Source organism: Mesoplodon bidens, assembly GCF_964165515.1.
Source record: "Mesoplodon bidens genome assembly, chromosome: 6".
NCBI classification, from domain to species: domain Eukaryota; kingdom Metazoa; phylum Chordata; class Mammalia; order Artiodactyla; family Ziphiidae; genus Mesoplodon; species Mesoplodon bidens.
This window is the reverse complement of record NC_138162.1, coordinates 104038177-104064237: the sequence shown is the minus strand read 5'-3', so window position 1 is coordinate 104064237 and position 26061 is coordinate 104038177. Positions and strand designations below refer to the sequence as shown.

The window sequence follows — 26061 nt, the reverse complement described above, 5'->3', positions numbered from 1 at the left end:
CTGTCTTAGCTTGGGGTCCCCCAGAAGCAGAGCCTGAGACAAGGATATCAGTACAAGTAGTTTATTTTGAAGGGGACACGAGAGAGCACCAGTAAGGCAGTGGGTAAGACAGGGAAAGGAAGGCACCCAAGGAAGGTTCATGAGCAAACAAGTTCCACTGGGGGTACCTGGAGCACTTACACACCAGTTCCCATCAGCCATTGGTTAAGAGCTGTTGCCGGGGGACATTAACGCTCCAGCACATCTGCCCTAATGCACAGGGGGTGAAGTGAGCTCGAGAGGCCAGTGCTGGCCCAGGGACCAGGAGAAGCAGATTGAAAGTGGAGCTGGTGAGCCAGGGGATGGGCCAGGGCATGGACAACATCTACTACCCCCACTATGTGCAAAGCATCCTAAGGGCTACAAAGATGAAAAAGATATAGTCCCTGACCTTGAGAAGCTGAAGCTTCTCTGGGTTTCTCTCCAGTCAAATGGGGAGACCGATCTCTGCCCGTCCCACACAAGGGCTGCTGTGAGATCCATCGGTTGGACAGTGACCTGGAGAATAAACCCTAAAAGCTCATTACAAATGTAGGATGGGGGGCCAGGGCGGGGGGCAGCTCCCAGCTTCCAGCACTGTGCTCTTTACTTGCTCTGAGACAAGCCACTCAGAACAACTCTGGTGCAACAGTCTGCATCACCCTGGTCCAAGAATGGAGTCGCTGTGATTCTCCGTTGAACCTCAACATTTCTTAAGCATCTCATGTGCCAGTTCCAAACTAGCTTAACAAGACCCAATGGGTTCTTTTATATATATATATATTAATTATTTTATTTTTATTTATTTTTGGCTGTGTTCGTCTTCGTTGCTGTGTGCGGGCTTTCTCTAGTGGTGGGGGCTACTCTTCCTTGCGGTGCGTGAGCTTCTCACTGCCGTGGCCTCTTTTGCTGCAGAACACGGGCCCTAGGCGCATGGGCTTCGGTAGTTGCAGCACGCGGACTCAGTAGTTGCGGCTCGTGAGGCCTGGAGCGCAGGCTCAGTAGCTGTGGCGCACGGGCTTACCTGCTCTGCGGCATGTGGGATCTTCCTGGACCAGGGCTCGAACCCATGTCCCCTGCACTGGCAGGTGGATTCTTAACCACTGCGCCACCAGGGAAGCCAGCAATGGGTTCTTGACGTGGGAGAGAGCTGGAAAAGAAATCTCACGTTCTATAAACCAGGAAGTTCCCAAAGGGTCCATAGAGTTGAGATTCTTCTCCGCAATTAGAATAATTTGTGCTAATTCCCATGCCAGGAAGCCCCGGACACACACATGCACGTGTACACACACCGATGCACACACGGATGCACACATGCACACATCGGGCACCAACTTCTAAGGGAAAGGAGAGACTATCTTATCTCCTGAGCATGTAAGGGTCTGATTGAGCAATGTTGTGCCCCTTCCTCCCCTCTCCTTGCTAAGAGGGTGATGGGTATCGGGCTCCCCATTTCCAGAGGATGCTGATAAGGAAAGGAGTTGCCTTCCCAAGGCCAGCCAGTCCCTGTGTCTTAGAAGGGCCCAGGACATCCTCCCAAAGCACACTGACCAAACACCTTCTGTCCTGATTCCTGAAAAACCCATCCTGGGCTTCTCAGTGGTCTTGAGGATTAGAAATCCAACTACTTTTGTACCGTTTGTCATTTCGGTCATTATTTCCTTTTTTAAATCAGCATTTAGACAGGTTCCTTTTGAAAATGTCCACCTGTCTTAGCTATAGTAAGGGAAAGGAAATCTTGTCTGTGCCCGGGGCCCGAGAGGAGCAGCGTACCTGGGGGCTGGGGAGGGGGTGGCGGTGAGGCAGCCCTTCCCCTCCTGAGGCTCTCCTGCTAAAGCTCTGCTCTGCTCAGACTTGACAGGTATGGGGTCTGGTCCTCAAATGCTGGGCTCATCGCCACCCTCAGGGCACTTCCCTCAGCCCAGTCTCCCTGGGAAGTGCTCTGAACGATAGATTTCCCCCTCTTGCCTTCCAAATGTCCCTGAATCTCTCCCGTCCCCAGAGGTTTCCAGCTTTCTAAGGTGACTTCAGGCTACATGGGACACTCCAAGTCACGAAGATGTTTTAGGAGACCTCACGCTTTCACAGGGGGTGAGGGGAAAGGTAGGCCACTTCCACAGCAGCCCCAGCCCTCTGGGTAATAACTGTGTACATTAATAATGGTCTTCCCCAAAACACCTCCTAGAGGAGGGATGGGATTGTCATGATGCCCTAGAAGAGGCACAGGTCAGCCCTGCAGGTCCAAGGTTGAAGGGCCCGGGGCCCCCTTCTCCTGGAACATTCTGGAATTCTCCCACTCACTGCTTGTGAGGCTCTGGACAAGTCGTCTGACCTTGGGGACTCAACTTTCTCCCCCCTTTGGATTTAGTTTCCTAAGTCCCCCACCAGGTATTGATTCTGTGGTAGAAATTTTAGGCCCCCAAGGACAGACCAGGGAGGGAATATTTATGGCCCAGAGGGAGCTTCGCAAATATTCAGCCCAATGCGGGTACGTACCAGCCGTGCTGACCGCACTCAGGGGGCCCTTCTATGGCCTGGTCCTTCCCCAGAGCCTTCCCTCTGTGCTCTTCCTTCCAGCAAGGACCAGCCCCTGTCCATGGGACAAGCTCCGGAGAGACCCTAAAGGCTCTCAAGGCCATCAGTGCCCTGTGCTCAGGGCCCGGCGGCAGCTGCCTCAGCTGAGCTCAGGGGCAGCGGGCAGGGGAAGGCGGGCGGGCAGGCAGGGCCGCCAGCTCTACTGACGAATCCAAGGGTTTGCGTGTGTCTTTGCCAAGCTGGCCCCAGTCGGGGAGAAAAGAGTCCCCAGAGTGAAAGGGAGGGCCGGAGAGCCTCTCCACCCTGAGCAAGGCTCCCATCAGACTTTCCACACTGCTCTGACCTCACGGGCCCAGGGCCCATCCGCACCCTCAAACCCCCCCTGCGCTCACACCAGGAGAGAGGCCTGTTTATCGGTCTGGGTGGGACCGGAGCCGTGGGGAATTGAAAAGAAACAGCCAGCTTAGGTTGCTATTGTTTTGTTTAAACAAACCGCTGGCCGGGATGACTTGGAAAGGAATGAGGGGGAGGCTGGGAGCGCAGAGGAGGCCGGGCTGGGCTGGGCTGGGCTTCCCTGGCCTCAGCCCCCATCCCCCATCTCTCAGTCTTGCTAGGGTGGCCAGAGACCTATTTGGGGAGAGTGGCTGCGAGGCCTAGGGCCCTCCCCGCCTCTCCTGGGAGACAAGGGTGTCCAGGGGAGGGGCCTCTGTGCCCCCCCGACCCGTCCTGGCACCCCAGGGCCCCCTGGCCACACCCCGGCCTGATACTGAGGGGAAGGGGTCTGTGCTGGGAAGGCCAGGCAGAGGGCGAGCGCTCTGCTGTGTCTGACGGGCTCCTGGATGCTCCTGAGCAGGGGGAGGGAAGGGGCAGGGATGTCAAAGGACGTGAAGGAAACAGAGGGAGGGGGCCTCAAAGTGTGGGGGGGTCCATCCTTCTGCAGTCTCCTGCCCCTTATTCCAACCAAAGGTAACCTAGATGGACACAGAGGAGCCTGGGGGAGAGGGACTTTCTGGCAAAAAAGGCCCGAAGTGAGAACAGCCGGAGGGCAGGCTGCAGCCTAAAGGGGAGAATGGGTGGCGGGGAGGCTCTGGAATGGGGGGAGGGGCTTACATTTGGTAAAAAGTCAACCACACTAGGGTTTGGGCCACCCAGGTGACTCTGAGAATCTCCACAGAGAATTGAGAAGAAACCTCATGCTCCCCCATCCCCGTCGCCCCCATCTCCACCCTGAGCACCTCTCTCGAGGGGAAGGAACCGGGGCTGCACCACAAGGGCTCAGTGGAAAGGTGGCCAGGGCACACTTAGGTGTTGGCAGAATCAGTGAAGAGCCGCGCTAATCACCATCATTAAGGCTATAAAACCCCACACCTAGGGGCCGCAGGACTCCCTGGCGTGGCCCCGGGGCCCTGAGCTGTGGCCCAAAACCAGGGCCCCAGCTCCAGTGCCTTTCATCTGAGCATCTCCCGGTCCTGCACAAACAGTAATTAGCACCCGCCCCCCGGGATCACCTCATGATCCCACAGACACTGAGCAGAGGGGAGAAGGGAGGGAAGGGGGAGGAAGAGAAAGAGGGAAACTGAGGCTGTCCCACCGGCCCCGGGTGGTGGGCTGAGTCCGGTCGAGGCTGGGGGAAGTAGCTGCCTCAGAATCAAGCAGTCCGGCCTCCTCCGGCCCTTCCTTGCCCTTCTGGCTGCTCAGGCAGCCGTTGGCCGAGTATTCTGAAGGCCCCAAAGAGAACCCGAGAGGATGGGGAAGCAGTGAGGATGGTCAGCCCCGCCCTAGGTCTCACCAGACCCCACAGGCCCCAGAGGTGTGTCCTGGACCCAGCCTGGGGGCCCAGATGGTGAGAGTGGGGCAGCCCTTCTGGAAGGGTCCTGTCAGGCTCTCCAGAGATCAGGGGTCCATCCCTCACCACCAGGCCACCCTCAGCAATGTCTGCACCTGTCCTCTCTCCCCAGACCCCCAAGGCACCATTCCAAACCCCGCGGCCCGTTCTGGCAGCCTCCCCCAGGACACCATTCCAAACCCCATGGCCCGTTCTGGCAGCGTCCCCCAGGACAGCCAGACTTCTTCCTCCTCTTCCAGCCTCCTCCCTCTGAGAGAAAGAACTCGGCAGGGCCCACCTGGACTAAATGCGATGGCATGGCCTCCTGCTGCCCCAGGAGTAACCCTTGCCTGTGCCTGTCTCTTATTTTCAGGGCGCTGACATGAAGAAAGGGAAGATTCAGGGCCAGGAGTTATCACGTGAGTACAACCCTCCAGCGCCCCTTCCCCCAGCCAGGGCAGTGGGGATGATCACAAGAATCACAGCAATACAACTTTATGTGGACGCTTCACAGTGTGCAAAGCGCTCAGCCAACAGTTTACTTAGACGTTCTGATCTTATCTTCACAACTGCCTTTTAAGGTCGCTGCCATCAATATCTCCATTTTAAAGAGAAGGAAACTGAGGCACAGAACCACCTGCCCCATGTCACACAACCAGTAAGGGATGGAGCCCACAGTAACCTGCAGGGCTCTGCTGGGAGAGAACCCAGCACTAGAACCGCCCCCCCTCCATGGGATTGGCAGGTAGCTCTCTCCCCTCTGCCCCCCGTCTCGTTCCCCTGCCCCAGTCCCACCGTGTGGTCGCAAGTGGCTGCGTGGACCTCCTTTTTCTCTGATGCCCTCCTCTTCCCACCCCGTTCTCACCATCAGCTCCCCACCTCCCCTCCCTCTGGGATCCCACCAGCAAGGGCACGCCCTCCACTCAACTTGAAGGGGATGCTCAGGTGGTAAGCTGGCCTCTGGCAAAGGGTTGAGCAAGAAAAACCAACCGAGGGTTTCCCTGGTGGCCCAGTGGTTGAGAATCTGCCTGCCGATGCAAGAGACACGGGTTCGTGCCCCGGTCCGGGAAGATCCCACATGCCGCGGAGCGGCTGGGCCCGTGAGCCATGGCCGCTGAGCCTGCGCGTCCGGAGCCTGTGCTCCGCGACGGGAGAGGCCACAGCAGTGAGAGGCCCACGTACTGCAAAAAAAAAAAAGAAAAGAAAGAAAGAAAAACCAACCGAGCATCATGGTTCCATAAAGCAACGCGGACTCAGGCACCAGATGGGCCTGGATTCAAAGCCCAGCTCCACCACTGACCGTCGGCCTGACTTCACCTCTCAGAGCCTCAGTTTCCTCATCCAGAAAATGGCCGTGACACCCACCTTACCAAGTTGTGGTGAAGATTAGGGAGATGTCACAGGGAAAGCACTTAGCCAGGACCTGGCCCCGAGACGTGGCTCAACAAGTGTGTGCCCCTTCCCTTTCTCCTCATCCCTACTTCTGGAGGGAGACCTCTTCAGGAAAGCCCTAGTAAGATGGGGTTGCGTCTCTATCTCCCCCGAGGATAAATTCTCAGCTGCATAGAACCACTGAGTTCCCTCACTGGTTGGCAGTGTTTGTAAAAAAGCATCCGTTTACCCACATGTACACACACGCCGACAGAGACCCTCCAAAACAGCCTCAGCTCCCATGCCCATCAGCTCTGCCAACACCTGCACCCGCCCCAGCGTAGACCCCAATTCACACAAATTCACATGGCTCCTGGCACACCCTGTGCTGTTCTCATTCTGCAGGCGTGGACGCACGCACACACACACACACACACAGACACACACATGCATCTGCTCTGCAATGCAAAAACCCAGGGAGAAATGAATAGTCAGGAATTCCCCTGGCTGTGGGCACTCCGGAGGCCCCAGTGGCCAGAAGTGCACCACGAGGAACGCTTCCACAGCTCTGAGCAGCAAGTGGCTCTTGTCTAACGATCAGGAGAGGGAGGTGGCCACAGTGTACCCATACTCCCTCCCCCAGCATCCTCCTTGCAAGCACTTCATCCCCACCCACCCCCAGGAAGATGCTTGGCTCCTTGGAAAGGGAGATGAAGGGAGTAAAGGGGGGGAGGAAGAGGCCCACACCTTTGGAAGGAGGCCCAGCTGGAATGGCCCGCAAAAGTCGGCCTGCAAAACCCCAAGGCCCTGCATAGACTTGGGGGAAGGATGAGAGATGTCCCCACCCCGCTTCTCCCCTGAAAAAGAGTATCTCCCGCACAAAGGGCGAAAGGAAGGGAGGTAGGCATTCTCCTCCGGAAGAGCCTGCGTCGGCTCCTGGCGCCCCGAGCACCCAGATCCTACAGCTTCCATGATCAAACCTTTGAACCGAGTCCCACCCACCCACGTAACCACTTCCAGATCCTCCGGATCCAGCCAAGAAATTGGCTTCTTTGGGGATTGAGTTCATAAGGAAATGCTGAAAAAATAAATAAAAATCCCCTGCCAAAAACACTCGCAGAGGAAGATGAGTTTCTCTTGAGGGAGGACATCCATCAGGACAGACTAAAGCAAAAAAAACGCTAACACCCGCTGGCCCAGAAAGGCCCAAGAGCCCGGCTAGCACCCAAGACCTTCAACGAGCCCACACCTCCTCCTCCCGCCACCCCAGATAATGTGCTTCTTAAATGAAGCTGCTGAAGATGAGATCCTGCCAAAGATAAATCCTAATGGTTTGCAGTGGGTGGGACCCCAGGAGGGGTCCATGAAAAGGACCAAGAATGATTCTCTTTCCCCCTGCCCAGAATAGCCAGGAACCCCTGGGTACTGTGGAATGTGGGGCCCACCCTCTCTCGTTTTTCTACCCACAGCCTACCAGCCTCCTTCCCCACCAGCACAAAGTGGCTTCCATCGCTACCAGTTCTTCGTCTATCTTCAGGAAGGAAAGACCATCTCTCTCCTTCCTAAAGAAAACAAAACTCGAGGTAAGGCCTTCCCATCCTTCAAAGCCAGGATGAATTCTGGGGTGGAAATGGATGCTTTGTGCATTCATGGGGAAGTCAGGACCTTGACCATACCCATGAGCCTTGGAGGTGGAGTCAAAGGGTGGTGTTTCTTGAGAATAAACCGGGATGAGTGTCTTCAAAGAGATGTTGGCATCAGATACGGTCTCCCCCTAAAAGCAAGTTCCATCATCCTAGATGGTGGCTTCAGCGGGGTGGGTGGATCTATAAGGCAGGGTCACAAAGGGAGTAACTGGAGCCTAAGAGAGAAGCATCTCCCCCAGTAGTTTCTTTCTTTTTTTTTTTTAAATTAATTTATTTATTTTCAGTTGCATTGGGTCTTCTTGCTGAGCACGTGGGCTTTCTCTAGTTGCTCAAGCGGGGGCTACTCTTCATTGCAGTGCGCAGGCTTCTCACTGTGGTGGCTTCTCTTGTTGCGGAGCACGGGCTCTAGGTGCACAGGCTTCACTAGTTGTGGTACGCGGGCTCAGTAGTTGTGGCGTGAGGACCTAGCCACTCTGAGGCATGTGGGATCTTCCCAGACCAGGGCTCGAACCCGTGTCCCCTGCATTGGCAGGCGGATTCTTAACCACTGCACCACCAGGGAAGCCCTCCCCCAGTAGTTTCAAACGGCATGTGCAGGCAGCTACCCCACACCACTTCTGCAGGCAATTGTACCCTATAGTTGAGTCTGATCTAGGCAAGAGGGCCATGGAATGCCACCCTGCCAGTCTGTCTTCATTGGTCATTAATTGCTCTGTGCCATCTCAGTGGTGGGGTGAAGACTTCCCTGGCCATGCCCCCTCCACTGGCTTCTCTGAAGAGCCCTCCCGGCACTCTTCAGAGGACCCATTTCTCATAGCTTCCCAATGGCTAACCCAGGCTGCTTGGCCTTGGTCCTCCTACCACCAGAGCTGGGGAGCTGGGGAGCCCAGGACACCTGGCTCCTGCAATGCCGATGCCACAGGTGACTCACCTGACCCTGTGTGGGCCATGCCCCCTCTCTGAGCCTTAGGTTTCTCTTCAGGAAAGTGGGAAATATAGTAATCCTTGTGCACTCTATGACCCACCCCACCTCCCTCCCCCCAGATAAGGGAAGGAAGAGAATGTGGAATGCACAAATGCCAACTTGGGAGCACAAAGGGCACATCCCCCAGGCTGACAGGAGGGTGGGTGGGTGTCATCAGCCATTTCCTCTTACCCAGTGACCCTAACCAACCTCCACCCACTGGGAAGCCGGAGAAGGTACTGTTACAAGCCTACTGCCCCAGGCCCCGGAGGAGAGGAGGGGACCGTGGAGCCCTTCAGATGTGCTGAGCAGGGGCCACCAATCACAGGAGGCTCTGGACTGCCCTAGAAGCGGAGTTGGTGCAACATTTCCACTGGTGAACCTTCCCCCAGGTGCCCCCAGCACCTTGCTAATCTGTAAATCTGTTTAAATGGCTCTTCCAAAGCACACTTTCAAGTCTGGATACAAAGAGAGAAAGGAAAGAAAAATGTAGCTTGCCCAGGCGAAGATCAATTTCTCCAGTTCCCTGGGTCCCCGTCTCATCATGAAGCCCCTTCCGCCAGTCCAAGCACTGTGATCTCCGGGGGCTGGAAACCAGCACCTCAGCCCATGATGCTTCCCCACACGTGTGGGAGTCGCATAAACTAGGGCAGTACCTCCGAGCACCATGTTAAATGTCAGGGTCACAACAGTCCCCTGAAGGCGCCTCCACAGGACCGAGTGCTCTCGGAGGGCGGGATGGAGGGGGAAGGAGCGTTAGGTGATGCCTGGAGGAGCAGTGAAAGGGGCAGAGGAGGAAAAGGGGTGTGTGCACCGGAGACATTTTCCACCCCTGCCATGGCTCTTCCTCCCGAGCCATGGATGCTTTTCCTATGATATCAACAGCAGGCAGGGAAGCTGGAAACCCATCGGGCCTGAAACTCATTATTAGTCCCTGTGGATCTTCGCCCAAACTACGGTTTGTCGTGCACTCCCATGGCCACCCCCCTTCCATCTACATGAAAACTTAGGAACCGGACTTGCCCCTGGGCAGAGTCCCTTTGGCTTCCATGCTGTTTCGTTTGCTGCCAGAAATGGAGATGATAAAATTATTCTCATGGATGAAAGCTCTGGCCTGGTTTCCAGCCATACCACGTGATGCCTTCCATGCACCCCGTACTAAGGGCTTTGGAGAGAACACAATCCAGGGCACAGGGAAAGTTCCCTGCCTTCAAGGGGCTTACAATCTCCTTTGGAAACACTTAAATAATGATTCAGAGCAGCGTATAATTAAGCACTTAATTGTGTTTCTGGCTGTACGGACAACTGGAGATCACATGGACTTAGGGACAGTCCTGTCCCTTCCCAGGATCCCTTTTCCTCCAGGATGACACACCCTCTTCAGCCAGGAAGAGTGAAAGGTATTTTACTGCAAGGTGAGGAAATGTTGATTTCCAGTCTCTAGCTAGTGATTTGACTTTTAAGCAAGTCAGCTAATATCTCTGGGCCTGTTTCCTCATCTAGAAAATGAGGGGTTGGATCTAGATGATCTACAAATCCATATGATCCTGAGGCTACTTGGAGGAGGCCGGGCGTGGGCCAGGTCCTGGAGAAGGAAGAGATGTGAATCCTTGAGTGAAGGAAAAAGGGAGCTCTGGGCTGGGGAAACCGCAGAGGCAAAGATTGTTTTAAAAAGTGAGAAGGAGGCCCCCTGTGATGGTTATGAAAGGAGAAAGTGGGAGGAGGCTGTGGAGGATCTCAGAAGCTCGGCACAGGTGTGACTTTGGTGGGTGCCTTGGAGAGCTGCTGGAGATTGCCCGTGGGAGAAGTAACATGCAAAAGCCACTCTTTAGAGATGACGGCACTGGAGTGGTAGGCAGGATGGACCAGAGCGAGAGGACAGGAGGCCTCCAGAGGCCTAGAGACGTGTGGTGTGGATGAACCCAAGGGGCGACTGTAACAGCAGAAGCAGCCTATGCGCAATGGCGGCATTCCAAAGGCCTTGGTGGTCTCTGAAGCACCTGCATGGTGCTGGGGGGTCTCCAGGTGCCCCAGGCTGGACCAGCACTCAAGAGGCCAGGAGGAGAAGCCCTGAAAAGAAATATGGACCCTGGGGCTTACTCTGATCTAGTTTTCTTTCCATGGAGGGAGGTGGGGAGTCCAAGGGTACGCATGCCATAGCCAGCCTTGGTTAGGGGACCCCTGGATGAACAAGCAGGAGCAATGTCCAGAGGCTGCAGGAGAGAGGTCAGTATGCAGGAACCCAGCTAGAAGGGCACCCATGGATGACGGTTAACTTGACCTAGTCCTGTGGGGTTGCCTTTCTCTCTGGGACTTAGTCGTGTATGACAAGTTTAGGATGAGAAGGGAGCATGAGATTATTCTCATTGAACTTGTATGACTGTGTTGGGGCTCAGGGTGGGGGAGGTGGAATTGCTCAGAACCGGGGGCTGAAACCCTCTCCAGGATTCCTCTTTGTCCTGTGACCCCCGGATGACATACAAGGGGTCAGCAAATGGAAGATCTTGACATTCAAACTCTCACCATGTGACCTTGGACAAGCCACCTCACAACCCTGGGCCTCAATTTCTCCATCATCAAGACTAGGGGATGGACTAATTGGTCTACCAGTGAATGACCCTGAACAGATTTGCTCCCAGCTCACCGAGCTCTCCCACCTTCAAGTTCTGCCAGATAAATTAGGGTGTGACTCACCCTACCAACCCCACATGCTTTTGAGTAGAGGTCTTCAATCAGATACGGGGCCACCGGGACCACAGCAGGGACCTTGGAAGAGGATTTGGAGCTACCTTGCTCCTAGTTTATAAAATCCTGCCTTTCAAATCCACAGCTCCTTCCTCCCCGTGCCATTTTCCCCACCACGCTTGGCATGGTTCACCAATGCCCTCTGCGTTCATTCAGATGACTCTAAGTGTCAAGTATGCGTGAGGCCCCATTCTAGGTGCTATGGGTACAGAAGTACATCCCTGCTGCCGTGGATGTATGGAGTCACCTGGTGTAGCTCTGCAGATACTAGGAGTTCACAGAGAGAGTGGAGGGAGATAGCCACATAGCTTAAGCAAGACCACACCCCAAATGGGGGAGAACACTGAAGCCGACAGAACCTGAACTGGTGCCCTCTGACAAGGGCTGGCCCAGTTTCACTGACATTTGTCCCAGAGGCGACACTTCACCTTCCCAAATTTGGAGCTGGCATTATCTCGGGCCTGTAATACACTGGACTTGCACCCTCGACCTTCAAGTTAACTCCCCTCCCCCACGCCCAATCCCCCCGCTCCCACCCTCCACACCCAAAGCCTAGAATCAGGCCTCTGGGCTCATCTGGGATTCACGATGGTTTCTCTACACATCTTCCTCACAGCAGCCTTGGATTTGTCCTCCAGACTTCCAGGTTCTAGAGGAACCAGCTGAATGCTTTGAGGGGCCATGTCTGAAGAGGGCCCACACTCACTGCGTTGGTTCACACCCTTCTGGACCACTCGCTGCCAGGATGCCCACTGACTCCTGCTTCTTCATTCACGTCAACCTGCCCGCCTGCTCACTCAACAGTTGATTTGCTTCTGCCGGCCGACCTGGGCAGAAGGTTTTCCCCCTTCCCCCAAACCGGCACCGCCTTCCCACCTTCAGGACACCAGTCCGTGGCGTCTTTCAAAACTACGCCACAGGGCCACCTTCTCTCAGTCGGTGACCCTACCCTGCCCTCTCCTGCTCCTCTCACAGGCTCACAAAACACCCTGCTGCACGCCCTCAGTCACCTGCTTTTCTCTCTTCTGTATTTCTTTACGTTTTTCTCTTGCCTGGGTCCCACTTCCACCATGAGACTAGAGAGATTCCTTGAGGGAAGAGCTCACCTCTATCTTTTCTTTTGGGTTTTTTTTTAGTATTTATTTATTTATTTTTATTTTTTTGGCTGTGTCGAGTGTTAGTTGTGGCACGCGGAATCTTTCATTGCGGCACGCAGGCTCTTCGTTGCGGCGCGGGGGCTTCTCTCTAGTTGTGGCACGTGGGCTCCCTGGCCAGGGATCGAACCCGCGTCCCCTGCACTGGAAGGCGGATTCTTTACCACTGGACCACCAAGGAAGTCCCCGAGCTCACCTCTGGTCTTACGTTCCCTTTTTTGCCACCTGTTTCTGGGCTCAGCCCACTGTGGACTTTATTTTATTTTTTTTTAAGATTTTTTTGATGCGGACCATTTTTAAAGTCTTTACTGAATTTGTTACAATATTGCTTCTGTTTTGTTTTCTGGTTTTTTGGCCCCAAGGCACGTGGGATCTTAGCTCCCCTACCAGGGATCGAACCTGCACCCCCTGCACTAGAAGGCGAAGTCTTAACCACTGGACTGCCAGGGAAGTCCCCCACTGTGGACTTTGAATCAATGAATGTGTTTGTATAGGGGACACACCCATGTGTGCCCATTCAAACACACACACACACACACGGATCTGCATATTCTCACACCCCACATTCACAAACACACCTCACGGTCAAGTTCCTTTAACACCTGCATAGGCAGCCGCTTCTGTGAGCACCGTGCCCGCAAATGACGATTTCGGTGTCCACATCCTGTCCCAACGCCGAGCCAGCGGGGCCACGCATGCCCACCCTCCCTGCCAGCCTGCCCTGCCCCTCCTGGACCTGCCCCTTGCCTGACCGTGTGGGGTGGGCAGCACAGCTGCCACCGTTCCCCAGGGCAAAGGAGGAGACCGGAGCCCAGAGCAGTGAGTGGCTTGGTTGACTGAGGGTCTGCAGTTAATAGCAAGTTCACTTCCTTCTGCTTTCTGGGCAAGGCTCTTTGCAGCCGTTCACCCACATTCCCTCTCCCCCAACCCCGACCACCAGATTTCTGGGCCCTGGTGTGGGGACCGAGAGGGAGCAAAGCCGTCCTGCTGCCTTGGGTGGTCTCGGCGAGGCACCCACACACCCCTCCCCTGGAGGAGGGCTGTGGCCCAGCGCCGCATGGGGACCACAAGTCCCGGGAGCTGTGGTCTGTGCCATGCCTCACCTCAGCGCCTCGCCCAGGGGGGTCACGAGTCCGCGTCATGCTCCTCAAGGGTGAGCCAGGGGAATCCCCTCCGTGCCACAGCTCAATCCAGAAGCCTCTCCAAGGCCGTGAGTGAGCCCAGAACCGTGCCACAGAGCCAGGGCAGTTAACAGGCCACGCCAGGCTCGGTCTCGCCTCCCCAGGCTGGCCTCGGGGACCTGCAGAGGGACTGCTCCTTGCAGGATGGGATGGGGGGGGCAGGGGGGCGGGCAGAGGAGGGTCCCTTGGCTCCGGACCAGGCAGCCAGAATCTGCTCCCCTGCACAGGCAGCTGAACTAAACAGCTTCTGGGCGAGCCACCCACCCACAGGGGTCAGAGAGGAGGGACAGGCGGAGACTTGCCACGCAGTGGGGTTGAAGTCCTGCTTGTGGCATCTAAAGGCCTGCGGGGCACCGTGGGTGGTTGAGATGAGGGGCGCCGTGGGGAAATGTTTGAAAGCACGGGCCGAGGCCATGAAGGCAGCCGAGCTCCAAGCAGCGTCAACAGTAGGAGGCATCGTGCAGAGGGACGGAGGCTGGGAGGAAATCCACCAGGCCTGGGGGCAGTGAGGGGAGACACAGTGCAGGCCAAGCAGCAGGGAAGGGGACCCTGCCTGGAGACCAGCCCGACCCAAACACACACAACACACACAGACACAAACACACACAGCCCACTGCCAAACAGCCCCTCTCCCGCCCCCCATGACCTCCCATGGTGGTTCACCTGGCCAGGCCCCAGGAGCCCCGGGGCCCAGCCCCTGAGTCACTGTGTGGGCTTGTGTCAGGCAGCCCTCTTCTGCCTCCGAAGCGCCCCACCCACCTGGCAGAGCGGGTAGGACTGGGGGCCTGGCAGCGGCCCAGATGGGGCCAACCTGGGCAGCTCTCAGACAGGCGCCCTGGCTAGGAACCGCCTGCCATCTCCACAGGCCCCAGGCAGCCCTCTTCCAGAACATGCCCCAGTCGAGCCCAACATCAACTGCCCAAAGTTGTATTGAACAGATCATCGGGAAACCACAGATAATCCCCAAATTTCACCCACAACTCCAGCCAGCCGTCACCACCACCAAAACGCTGGAATTGATAACTGGGGGCTAAATGGACCCTTTCTAGTCTCCACTCTTCTCGCTCCCTTCCCCACCTCTGCCCCCAGCCACAGGGCGGAGGGAGGAGGCCTGGGGGATCCACTTACTGGATAGTTAGGAATTGCACTTCCGCTCTTCAGCTCTCCTGGGTTCTCCTCTCCAGAGGCGTCAGGGGTAACCCCTCCCCACCTCGGAAAATCCCCCTGGCATCCCCCCCCCACCTCCCGCCAAAGTCAAAGTGGTCCCCTCGGCCCCAAGCCTCTCAAGCCAGCGGGATCAGCCCCTCAGCAAATATTCTCCAGAAGTAATTGGATGTGATGGAACGAGGCCTTTTCAGCTCCTGAGTGGAAGTCTCTGGATGTCATTTGATGGCACAAAAAATAAAAGGCTCGGGCCTCCCGCCCACCACCGCCAGGACATCATTAATCTCAGCAGAAAGGCATCAGCACTCCCATCACCGCAGCCAGCCCCACGAAGAGCCAGACAAATTACAGACCTGAGCCGGGCGCTCAGTGGGACGCTTATTAGGCTGGTGTTCAATTTTTATCTTTTCTTCAGGGCCACTGTCCCCTGCCAGGAAGCACTTGTGTCCCTGCACAGGGGGAGGGCAGGGGGAGGGCAGGAAAGAGCATGGCTGCCTTGGTTAGACGCAACTCCCGGCCTGGGGTGACAGGGCGGCTCCAAGCCAGGTGCCAGGCACCGTGAGTCCCAGCAGAGGCTGAGGGGGCCCATCCAAAGGCTTAGAACCCCACCCCTTGTTCCCAGTCCACCCGAATGGGGGCCTCCCTCCCAGTGAGAGGGGGACACTTGAGGGCTCACTGAGGACCAGATGACAAGTCAGGTGGGAGCAAGGACACAAGGGAACGCTGTCCTGTGCTGTTGGAAGTCTTAAGAGCAGCCCTGCTGGAGAGACTCCAGGACCACTGCTGGGATAGGACCTCGTCTGCCAGGGCTGCACACTGTGCTGCTGGCTGAGGCCACCCTGCGAAGGCCTAGCTTCTTATTAGTCCATTGTTAGTTGTCCTATATTATAAACTCATAGAGGGCAGGAGTGGCGCCTGGATAAAGCCACCCTCCCCCACGCCTGGCAGACCCCGGAAGCAGCTGTCAGTGTTGGGGGGCCTGGATCCCAGGGTCTGAGATTTCCCTCCAGCTCAGAGCTTCTGAATTCTAGCCCAGGTGCTGTCTACCCAGCTCTCCCAAATCCTGGGGTGGCTGGGGGCTGCTAGACTGGGTGTAGCATCCCCTTCTCAGTCTCTTGGATGCCTCTTAACCCTGATGGGCCCGATGGGGGTGGTCCAGCCCATGAGATGAGCCACTCCCAAGCAGTGGTAAGCCAGCCCCACAGATCTGGGAGGCTGGGGGTGAAGAGATGAACTGTTCAGGAGCTGCCCCAGGGCCATTCCCGAACATTCCAGCCTTGAAGTCCCCAGGACTCAAACTCAGAGGATGAGTCTCTATGAAGCCCCTCTCCCAGTGTCTCGTAGAGATCAGGCTCAGAACACCCCCTCCCCATGGCTTTAGATGAGGTGACCTAACTTTCCCTGCTCCCCGCCTCCGGGCCCAGGTCTGGAACATCTCTAACCTCTAACGTCTTCCCCATCAGTACCGACCAGTAAGTGAGCAAATGGCCTCTGCGTATGGTTTAGCTGGATGGAAGCAGCACCCCCTAGGGTTGTGCAGGGACCCACCCGCACATCATATGCGGTAACCCCGCCCTGAGGAGCCCAGGCCTCTGTGTTCCAGCCCCTGGCTCAGGATACACCCTCCTCCTTCCTCCCTGTGGCCGGAGGCCTCCTGCCACAGAGGCCTTTGAAGTGTACTCACCACCCCTGCCCTCATCCCAGGAAGAGCCCATCCAGGGTGGGTCCAGGGTACAAGGGGAGTGGCCTGAGCACAGGCAGCAGTGCCGCCCTCTTCCTGCATAGCAGCAGCCCCCCTGCAGCTCAAGGACTGGAGCAGTGCCATACAGGATGGGGCTTTCCACAGAAAGCGGTGACCGCAGAAGCCACAGCCTCCAAACTCCTCATCTCTCCCCACACAGCCCTGAGGGCCTGACTCACCCCTCTTCCTTCTAGAACTTGCACAGGGTCAGTTCCTCTTGCCCTCTGTGGCAGGAAACGGAGGTGTAAGGAGTCACAGCCAAGCCAGGGGTGGAGGCCGCAGAGGCTAGCAGCCAGGCGGCACTTGGGCCCCCTCTCTTGAGCGATGGGGTGGGTTTGCGGAACTGCCCAAGAAGCCCAAGGACTCCAGCGTTGTTGGAAACAGGACCCGGAAGGAGCTGCAAGGCCCCCAGGGCACTCCTAGCTCAATCAAGAGAGCAGACTGCTGGGAGAGGGGAGCAAGGTCTCCCTGGGTGCAGGGGATTTCTTTCCGTCAACTTGCTCTGATCTCGTGATGAGTTTCAATTCCCTCCCTGACACCCGGTTCCTTCCTGCCCTGCTCCGTGGGGAAGGCCCCCTTGTCCCCGTGCCCGCCATGCACCAGTTCACCCATGACCTTTTCCCTGGCATGCAGGCACACACACACGCACATATACAAGCATGCACACACGTGTGCACACACATACACACACACTTTCCCAGGGTCGTGTTACTACAATTCTTTTCCAGCCTGCTGGGTGCCCTGGGTGCAAAGGCTACAGCCAGGCGAGTACCTGCTCCCTCCTTTCTCCCTCCCTCCCTCCCTCCCATCCTAGTGGGAAATCCCCAGCTTTGGGTCCTACAGCCCAGCAGCAGCCCATCCCATGCAGCCCTTCCCCCAAGAGAACTCCCGAAGCACCTATTTTCTAGGCCCTCAAAGGCCCAATATGAATGCACAACCACATTCACAATTACAGCCAGATAAGACCTGAGGGAACCCGTAGAGGTCCTCTCCCCCATCCGTGCCCCTGAGAAGCTTCCGCACCAGAACCTGGTCTTGTTTCCCAAACCCTGGACCTCAGGCACCCTCAGCACCACCATCCCATCTGTGCACTAGGAATAAAAATAGTCCCCCCTTGTGAGGATTAAGTGAATATGTGTGGAGTCCCTAGAACTGTTCCTGGCACATAGGAAGCACTGTATCAGGGTTATTGCTATTATTATTATATTATCATTGTTTTGTTTCTTTGGTTTAAACATTGTCCTCTCCTTGAGACCATCTTTGAAATGCAAACAGCTGGGGGTGTGGGGGGGTGGCAGGTAGAGGGGGCTTGCCTTCTTCATTGCTAAAAATGGAGGTGGGTGCAGACCAAGGACCACAGGTGGGTAAAGAGGCGGCTCAGGGAGGAATCTAGGCTGCCAGCCCCTCAACTCCTGCTCTCCGTGTGTTAGAGATTACTGTTCTCCATTGGTTCAGGCTATATCAGCCGCTCCAGGCAGGCTCTACCCCTAGTACTCCCTCCAGCCAGGGAAGGCTGCTAGATTTTAGGGGAAAAAAAAAACGGGGGGCAGGCAGTGATGGTGGTAAATAAATAAATAAATAAATAAATAAATAAATACAGGATGCCCAATTCAATTTTCTGGTATAAGTATGGCCCAGGCAATATGTGGGACATACTTAACACTAACAGAGTATTCGTTGCTCCTCTGAAATTCAAGTTGAACTGGGCAACCTGTATTTTATCTGGCAGCCATCCACCGAGGGTGCCTGAGGTCCAGGGTTTGGGAAACAAGAGCATGGGACTATGCCTCTGACCACCTCCCTCAGCCTCTCCCCCGTGCCTGGGGCCTCGCTCTCCTTGCCCTGCTGCTAGGCCTGTTCACACTTGTCCCAGAAGATGCACCTCCCCCTATGCCCCTGTGTTCTCTCCCCCTGAGGAGGCCCCCTCTGACCTGGGCACCCACTGGACTTCCCCAGGGTCCAGGCCGGGAACGTCTCACCCACACTCCGCTCCCCTCCGGGATCCGGGTCTTCAGGGCAGGGAGAAGCAGCCTGGCCATATGCCCTGCCTGTCACCTCTGCCATAGCCAGGGAAGGAACCCTGTCGCACAAGGTCTCCTGGGACTCCGGGGTAGGTGGCAGGGCTTCTGGGGAGGAGATTGGAAGAACGGCATAGACACTGCTGCCGAGCTCAGCCCCGGCAACTGGGCCGACCAGGTATGAAGAAAAGAAGCATTCAGGCCTCAGTCAGGAGAGCCTGCAGGAAAAGAGGGATGGGTGGAGAAAGTGGGCGGCCAACCTGACTGGGCATTTCCTTTCTGCGTACGAGTGAGAAGGCAGAGTTGTGCCAAATAAAGTCCTGGAGAAACCGACCAAAGGCCATCCCCGTTGTCCTCCAGGAAGCGTCCTTCCCAGACGCTGCTAACATCCAGAGGCTGCCCCTGCAGCCAGGAGCCAGAGGGCGCCCCCAGGCATCTGCTGCCCTCAGACCCATGGCCACGGCTGCCTCCTGCTCTCTCCACTCCCCACAGCTGGCCTCCCTCTCAGGCCCCTTCCAGCTCTGAAGTCCACGGTTCTCTCTCACTACTTCCCTGTTTGTCTGTTTGTCCTTCCAGGCTCTTGGAAAATGGACAGATTTCTGAGCCGCTTCCACCTGGGAGAACCTGAAGCCAGCACCCAGTTCATGACCCAAAATTACCAGGACACGCTAAATCACCAGGCTCCAGGAGGAAGCAGTGAGCCCGGGGACAAACCTGAACCGAGATAACTGCCCACCAGACCTCAGGCTTCACGTTGCAGGTGTGTGCATAGTGCTCACCACCCGTGGTCTGTGTATGGAACCCACTCCGGGTATGGAACCCTTTCTCTTCTGAATTAAAAAAAAAAAAATCATCCAGGGCTTAATGGTTGGATGTTCTGTTTCCAAACCTGTCCTCCTTCTAAAACCAAGAGGAGGAAATCAATTGATGTTCAGCACTAGGGCCTGGGGCATTCCTGTAAATGCACATGGTGGCAGGGGGAAGTGGTGTGGGAAGGATGGACAGGCGGGCTGGGGCGGGGGGATCTCTAGCCCTGAACAATCACTGAGGCACCGTGTGACCTTGAGCAAGTCACTTATCCTCTCTAAAATTCTGCTTCCTCAGTTGTGAAATTGAGGGAGGAAGAGGCAGGGGGTGGTTGGTTTATCACCATATGGTCCTTTCCAGCTCTGACATTCATTTAACAAACATTGTCAGCACCTGGTATGTGCCTGACCTCCTGCCAGGTGCTGGGGTGACATGTATGACCAGGGCAGGCCCAACAGGAGGCTTGCTTCTTGGAGCTTCCAGACTACGACAGGAGGGCAAACCTTATCAGATGACCACAAGCAAATTCCAGCAAATGTGGCAAGTGTTATAAGGTATAAAGGCGGCGTGCTTTGTGATGGGGGGTGGGGGGTGGTAAAGGCTCAAAAAGCCCTCTTCTTGGGCTTCCCTGGCGGCGCAGGGGTTAAGAATCCGCCTGCCAATACAGGGGACACGTGTTGGAGCCCTGGTCTGGGAAGATCCCACATGCCGCGGAGCAACTAAGCCCGTGCGCCACAACTGCTGAGCCTGCGCTCTAGAGCCCACGAGCCACAACTACTGAAGCCCCGGCGCCTAGAGCCCATGCTCCACAACAAGAGAAGCCACAGCAATGAGAAGCCCGCGCACCGCAACAAGGAGTGGCCCCCGCTCGCCACAACTAGAGAAAGCCCGCGCACAGCAACAAAGACCCAGGGTGGCCAAAAGTAAATAAATAAAAGAAAGCTGCCTGCTGACTTAAAAAACAAAAGCCCTCTTCTTCCTGAGGAAGTGATGTTTAACTTCAAGGCTGAGAAGTGGGGTAGGGGTTAATGACGAGTGGGGACAGGGGACAAAGAGGAGAAATGACACCTCCAAGCTCCCATGGCTGATGGGGGCAATGAAAGGCCAAAATCATGGCCACTTGGACAGATGGACAAAGACCAGAACAAGCCAGGCCTTGCCGCCATGTTCACGTTTTGGACTGTACCCTGAAAGCGATGGGGAATTGTGGAATGATACGTAGACTGGAGGGGAGAAGGGATATCATCTGATTTATGCTTTTAGAAAGCTGTGAAGAAACACCTTGGTGTCTGCAAGGAGAGGGTTTTCAGCGTCTTGACTGCCCCTGGACGTTCTCTGAAGGTCTCTTGTCTTTCCCAACCAAAACCCCCTTGGAGGCACCTCTCTGCTACGGTCTCATTCATAGGCTAAACTCCCCTACCCTCAACTCCAGTCCCCTCATCCCCACCCCTACCCCCTCAACAAGCCCCTCTGCTCAGTTTCCCTCCAAGAGTTAATTACTCCCCACCTCCTTGGCTAGAATACAGCAAGATGGGTGACTCATGCATGCAAAGCGCCTGAGATCCCCAGATGAAAGGGGCAGGCTGCACCTGGGCCCAGGGTTATTACCTTCCTAGAGGCGTGCCCCGCATTAGCTGGAAGGCAAGGGGCCCAGGCCAACCCCTCAGCCCAGCCCAGCACACTCTTGACTAGTGGGAAGATTTTAGTGACGGGCATCTGAAGAACACCAGGAGGTGGAAGATGGAGTTTGTGATGGGAGGGGATTGGATGGTGCAGCCGCCCCCCTACTGCCCCACACCGATAGATTCAGCTCCCTGCCCAGGTGATGGACAGCAAGCTCTTGTGCTACAGAAGGGCCTTTGACGCCAGTCCAGGCAGCAGGAACTCCCTACTCCCTTCGATGCCACCAGGCAGGCTTGTCGGCAGAGCTACAAGAAGAAGCAAAAGGAAGTGTCCCTTTGCAATGTCATGGAAGGCAGCCCTGGAAGGGACCCTCTGAGTGTGTGTGAACCTCCCTCTCTCTGGGCCCTTCTCCCCGCAGCACCCACCCCACCGGGCCTGGAGTGTAATTGGCAGCTCCGGTTGGTGCCCAAGGCCAGCATAAATAGCAGGTCAGCTTCCTAGAGCAGCCCCAAATCGAGACACATCCTCCTCTCTTCTGCTTTTAATTCCTTGTGGCTAGCATGTTTATTTTGGGTGAGGAAAAAAAATCGGATGTTTATCCTTCGAGGAAATTATCGGCTTGCTTTCCTTCCCTTTCCCCCCACCCCTCCTTTCTTTTCCCCTGGTGTTTTGGGCTTTTAGTTCAGCTGCCAGAGAGACCCCCACCCTCCTGGCCTCCAAACTTGAAAAAAGAACAAAACTAGCCCAGGCTCTAGGCTGAAGCCAGCCCTGTCAGACGTCCCTGGAAGCCACAGAGAAGGAGCTCCCAGTGGCCGGGAGGGGAAGCCAGGAGGACAGGAGACCTTGGGGAAGCCCTCCGAGTCAGCTGTCTGCCTGCAGAAGGCTTTGGGCCTCTTGCCCCTTTTCTTTCACTGCCTCCTCCAGGAAGAAACAAAATGAGCATGTAGATTGCTTTGAGACTGCTAACAAAGCAGCTAAGAAAGGGAGTGTCAGTGACCCCTTTACAGGGATGAAGAGAATTGACACAATTATCATCATCATCATCATTATCACATACCATTTGTTGAGTGCTATCTGCACACCAGGCACCGTGCCAAATGCCTGACATGTGGCATCTCAGTTAGTGCCTTCCTGCCCAGCTTTACAGCCTACCGGGGCCTTCATACATATTCTCTCATCCGATTGTCACAAGCATCGAATAATGTAGGTGTCATGATTCTCATCTTATAGATGAGGAAACTGACATTCCGATAAGTTAATCTTAAAATAAGAACCTAATCCCTGTTCTATAACTAGTAATGGTAGAATCTGGTGTTAACTCAAGCCTTCCCACTCTCAGTACTCACAGGTAAAGGGTACTCTAATTTTACTCTCCGGGTTACATAAAATAAAGGCCAGACCTTCTATTTATTCAGAAGCCAGGTAGGCCAAGAAGGAAGGCTGGAGGTTCCAAAGGAACTTAAAGGGAGTCTCCCCGACGTGTCTTCCCTGACCCCAGCTTCAGCTATTCTAGACCAAGTACGATTTGTGGGGAGGGCCAGCTCCTAGACACTCACAGCAATGGCCTGGCCCAGCTCAGGGTCATTACCACCCAACTCAACTGCTCAAGGCAAATACCCCAACAGTTTACCACCCTCAATCCTTTGAATCCCCCCTCTCCCTCCCAGAACCTTGCCTGTGTAATAACTGCTAAAAAAGAGATGGAAAAGGATATATAGGAAGACTTCCTGGTGATGATGATGGTGGTGGTGATGGTGATGATGAAGATGATGATGGTGGTGGTGGTGGTGGTGATGGTGATGATGATGTTGGTGGTGGTGATGGTGATGGTGGTGGTGATGATGGTGGTGGTGATGGTGATGATGATGATGGTGATGATGGTGGTGGTGATGGTGATGATGATGATGATGGTGGTGGTGGTGGTTATGATGGTGGTGGTGATGATGATGATGGTGGTGGTGATGGTGATGATGATGGTGATGGTGATGGTGATGATGATGATGATGGTGGTGGTGGTGGTTATGATGGTGGTGGTGATGATGATGATGGTGGTGGTGATGGTGATGATGATGGTGATGGTGATGATGGTGATGGTGATGGTGATGATGATGATGATGGTGGTGGTGATGGTGATGGTGATGATGATGATGATGGTGGTGCTGGTGGTCATGATGGTGGTGGTGGTGGTGGTGATGGTGATGATGATGATGATGATGGTGGTGGTGATGGTGATGATGATGGTAGTGGTGATGATGGTGGTGGTGGTGGTGGTGGTGGTGGTGAAGATGATGATGATGATGATGATGATGGTGATGATGGTGATGGTGATGGTGGGTTCAAGCATTAGGGCTGAGCGCCCATGGTTTAAGAAGAAAGCTGGCTAGATGCACGAGGTGGTAAAAATTTTATTTATTTATTTAATTAATTTATTTATTTTGGGCTGCATTGGGTCTTTGTTGCTGCGTGCGGGCTTTCTCTACTTGCGGCGAGCAGGGGGCTACTCTTTGTTGCAGAGCACGGGCTCTAGGCGTGCGGGCTTCAGTAGTTGTGGCACAGGGGCTTAGTTGCTCCGTGGCATGTGGGATCCTCCCGGACCAGGGATCAAACCCGTGTCCCCTGCATTGACAGGCGGATTCTTAACCACTGCGCCACCAGGGAAGTCCCAAGAGGTGGTAAAATTTAAAAAGCACAACTTCTCTTACTTAGCACACCTAAGATCACAGAGTCTCTACCACTTGATAGCTCTTGGACCTCAGGCAACTTATTCAACTGTTCTGGACCTGTGTTTCAACTGCAAAAACAAAACAGCATAATGCGGGGGAAAAATGTAAATAAGTGCCTTCCTTAAAGATCTGTTGCAATGGTTAAATGAGATGGCGCGGAAGGCACCCGGCACAGTGCCTGGTGTGCAGGCTGTTCAGTACGTGTGTGTTTTCCTCTCCTTCCCTGCCTGCACCTCACCTGCTCTGCTCGCCAGCTCGGCTGGAGCAAGCAGTGAGGCCGAGGGTAATGGGAGCACTCGCCCTCCCCAGACAAGAGTCCTTCCCAAGGGACCCATCCGAGTGTCAGCAGCCCCAGGGAAAGGGCCACCTGCCAAGGGAGCCTCTAGCCCCAGCCCAGCATGCCCCTCCCAAGCTCAGCAAAAAACTGGGAGGCTTGGATCAGGAAAGACAACCCAGTTCCTTAGCAACTAAAAAGCACTTCCCTGTAAAGACAAAGACCCTTCACTCAGAATGCCCCCTTCCCCCCCTCCTCTCCAGGTATCTGATCTGTTTTCAGGAGTGGGGCTAGGGGCCGCCCACCACCCCCAGGAGGTCTGAGGGCCTTTAGCCCCACCCTCCCAGCTGTCCTGATATTACCTGCAATTACCCCATAGCACCTTTCATCCTGGCACTAATTAACTTTCCCATTACCCCCAGGAGCTGCTGGGAGACACAGGAGGTGCACATACACACACACCTGCATGCACACACATACACAAATCCCCATAGTTCCCCTGCAGAGACGCTCGCTCCATTTTAGAGACCAGGAAACTAAGGTTAGAGAAAGAAAAAAATTCCCTGAGGGTTCTCATCTGCCTCCTGGGTACTTGGAAGGAGAAATAGTAGCTGAAGAGGCTGGCTTGGGGAGAGGAGGGGACAGGGTCCCTGGCAGTCCTTGGGGGATGAGGGACCAGGATGGAGAAAAACCTTTGGAGAGGACTGATGAAAACCATGCCAGGACTGAGGTCTTGGCTCTGAGTACAATCTTGGTACCACCAAATGCAAGCCATCCCGCTTAACACAGAGAGGGCATTTCAGAGAGGAAAAAAAGGAAATATTTCAGTCGAAAAGGCAAGGAAGAGAAACAGTCAGAACGAGAAGGAAACAGGAAAGCAGGACAAGGCCAGCTGGTCTGATGTAGCTGAAAGAACCACTGACCAGGAGTCAAGACCTGATTTGAGCACCAGGGCTACCATTCACTGCTGTGTGACCCTGGGCATGTCAGCTGCCGTCTCTGGGCCTCAGCTTTCTCATCTATAAAATAGTTTGGGATGGGTGTTCTCAGAGGCCCCCTCCAGCTGAATGTTCTACAGTTCTATATGGTTATTTGGGGGCACGGTAGAGAAAGCCACTACCACTGTTCCTTTGGCTGGGGGCGTGGGGTGTGGGTGTGAGTGGAAGCCACCAGAACAGGGTAAATCGAGCATTCTTGGGACTAAGAATGAAAAAGAGTCAAGTGCATTTGGCTACAGGAGCCAGAAGACCCTACCAGGAGGTTAGGGAGGAGCTGGCAAATGTGGGGAGCTGGAGGCCCTGGGATTTCAGGAGAACCTGTTCCCAGATTCAGCAGCCAGCAAGAGAACTTACCCTCCCCAGTTGCAGGCCTGGGGAAACCATCCAGGGACCCTAGTAGAGGAAGGATGGAGGGGCACATGAGCACTCAGGCACAGAGGGTAGAAATATGACTCGAGAGCCTCCTGACCCACCCTGAATGAGGGCAGGACACAGAAGTGCCCTCTTGGTTCCTCAGGAGCTGGAGTCCACCCCACTGGCATAAGTCAGCTGTGCAGGAAGCAGAAGGTTCAAAGGAAAGAGGCTGAGCCTGTCAGAAAGGCAGGTGTAGCAGGGCCCTGAGTGCAACTTTCATTGCCAGTCTCGTGAAGTAAGCAGACAGTGGGCTCAGGGGGCTTCCTTTAGGGTCCGGGCAGAGGGGCGAGCCTAGGTAGTGCCCGAAAGGAGTCCAAACACCTCCACCCACACCCACGTTCACACACAGTCACACAGACTCTGACGTCCCATGTTCAACTCACATACTCACACACTTGCGCACTCACTCACTCACACGCACATAGACACAGCGGGACGTGTATACTCAAGCCACCACAAGGCGACAGATTCTTTCTCTCCTTGCCGTGGCTGTGAAGCCAGCATCCAGTCACTTCTTCTCCAGTATTGATGGAGGCTCGGCTGAGTGCTAAGAATTGAAAGGACTACAGAAGAAACCTAGAAGGTGTCTACTCACCCCCACCTCCCCAGGGAGGAAGCTGAATTCGCCCATGAGAACGCTGGTCACCCCTGTCCAGAGCTCGCCTGGCTTCCTTCCCCCATACCCCAAGAACCAGACCCTGCCGGTCCACACATATACAAACGTGTGCACGCACACTTACACACACCTCTACTATACGCATCCTGCACACATACTGTAAATACACCAGCCCACACAAAATCACATGGTGTACGCACCCGCTAGACACTGCAGGGTTTCACCTCTGCCAGGCTCTTTCTAG

The 26061-nt window shown here is 55.2% G+C and overlaps 1 protein-coding gene across 1 annotated transcript in view; it reads left to right on the top strand.

Annotated features, from left to right (window-relative positions):
- Positions 1–19278, top strand: part of PEBP4 (phosphatidylethanolamine binding protein 4) — a 212119-nt gene extending 192841 nt beyond the window's left edge. Inside the window, exons 4-6 of the mRNA XM_081238057.1 lie at positions 4752–4797; positions 7219–7332; positions 18939–19278. Coding sequence (XP_081094183.1) covers positions 4752–4797; positions 7219–7332; positions 18939–19090 — 312 coding nt within the window. The 3' untranslated portion in view covers positions 19091–19278. The remainder of the gene's footprint in view (positions 1–4751; positions 4798–7218; positions 7333–18938) is intronic.
- Positions 19279–26061: the final 6783 nt, after the last annotated feature.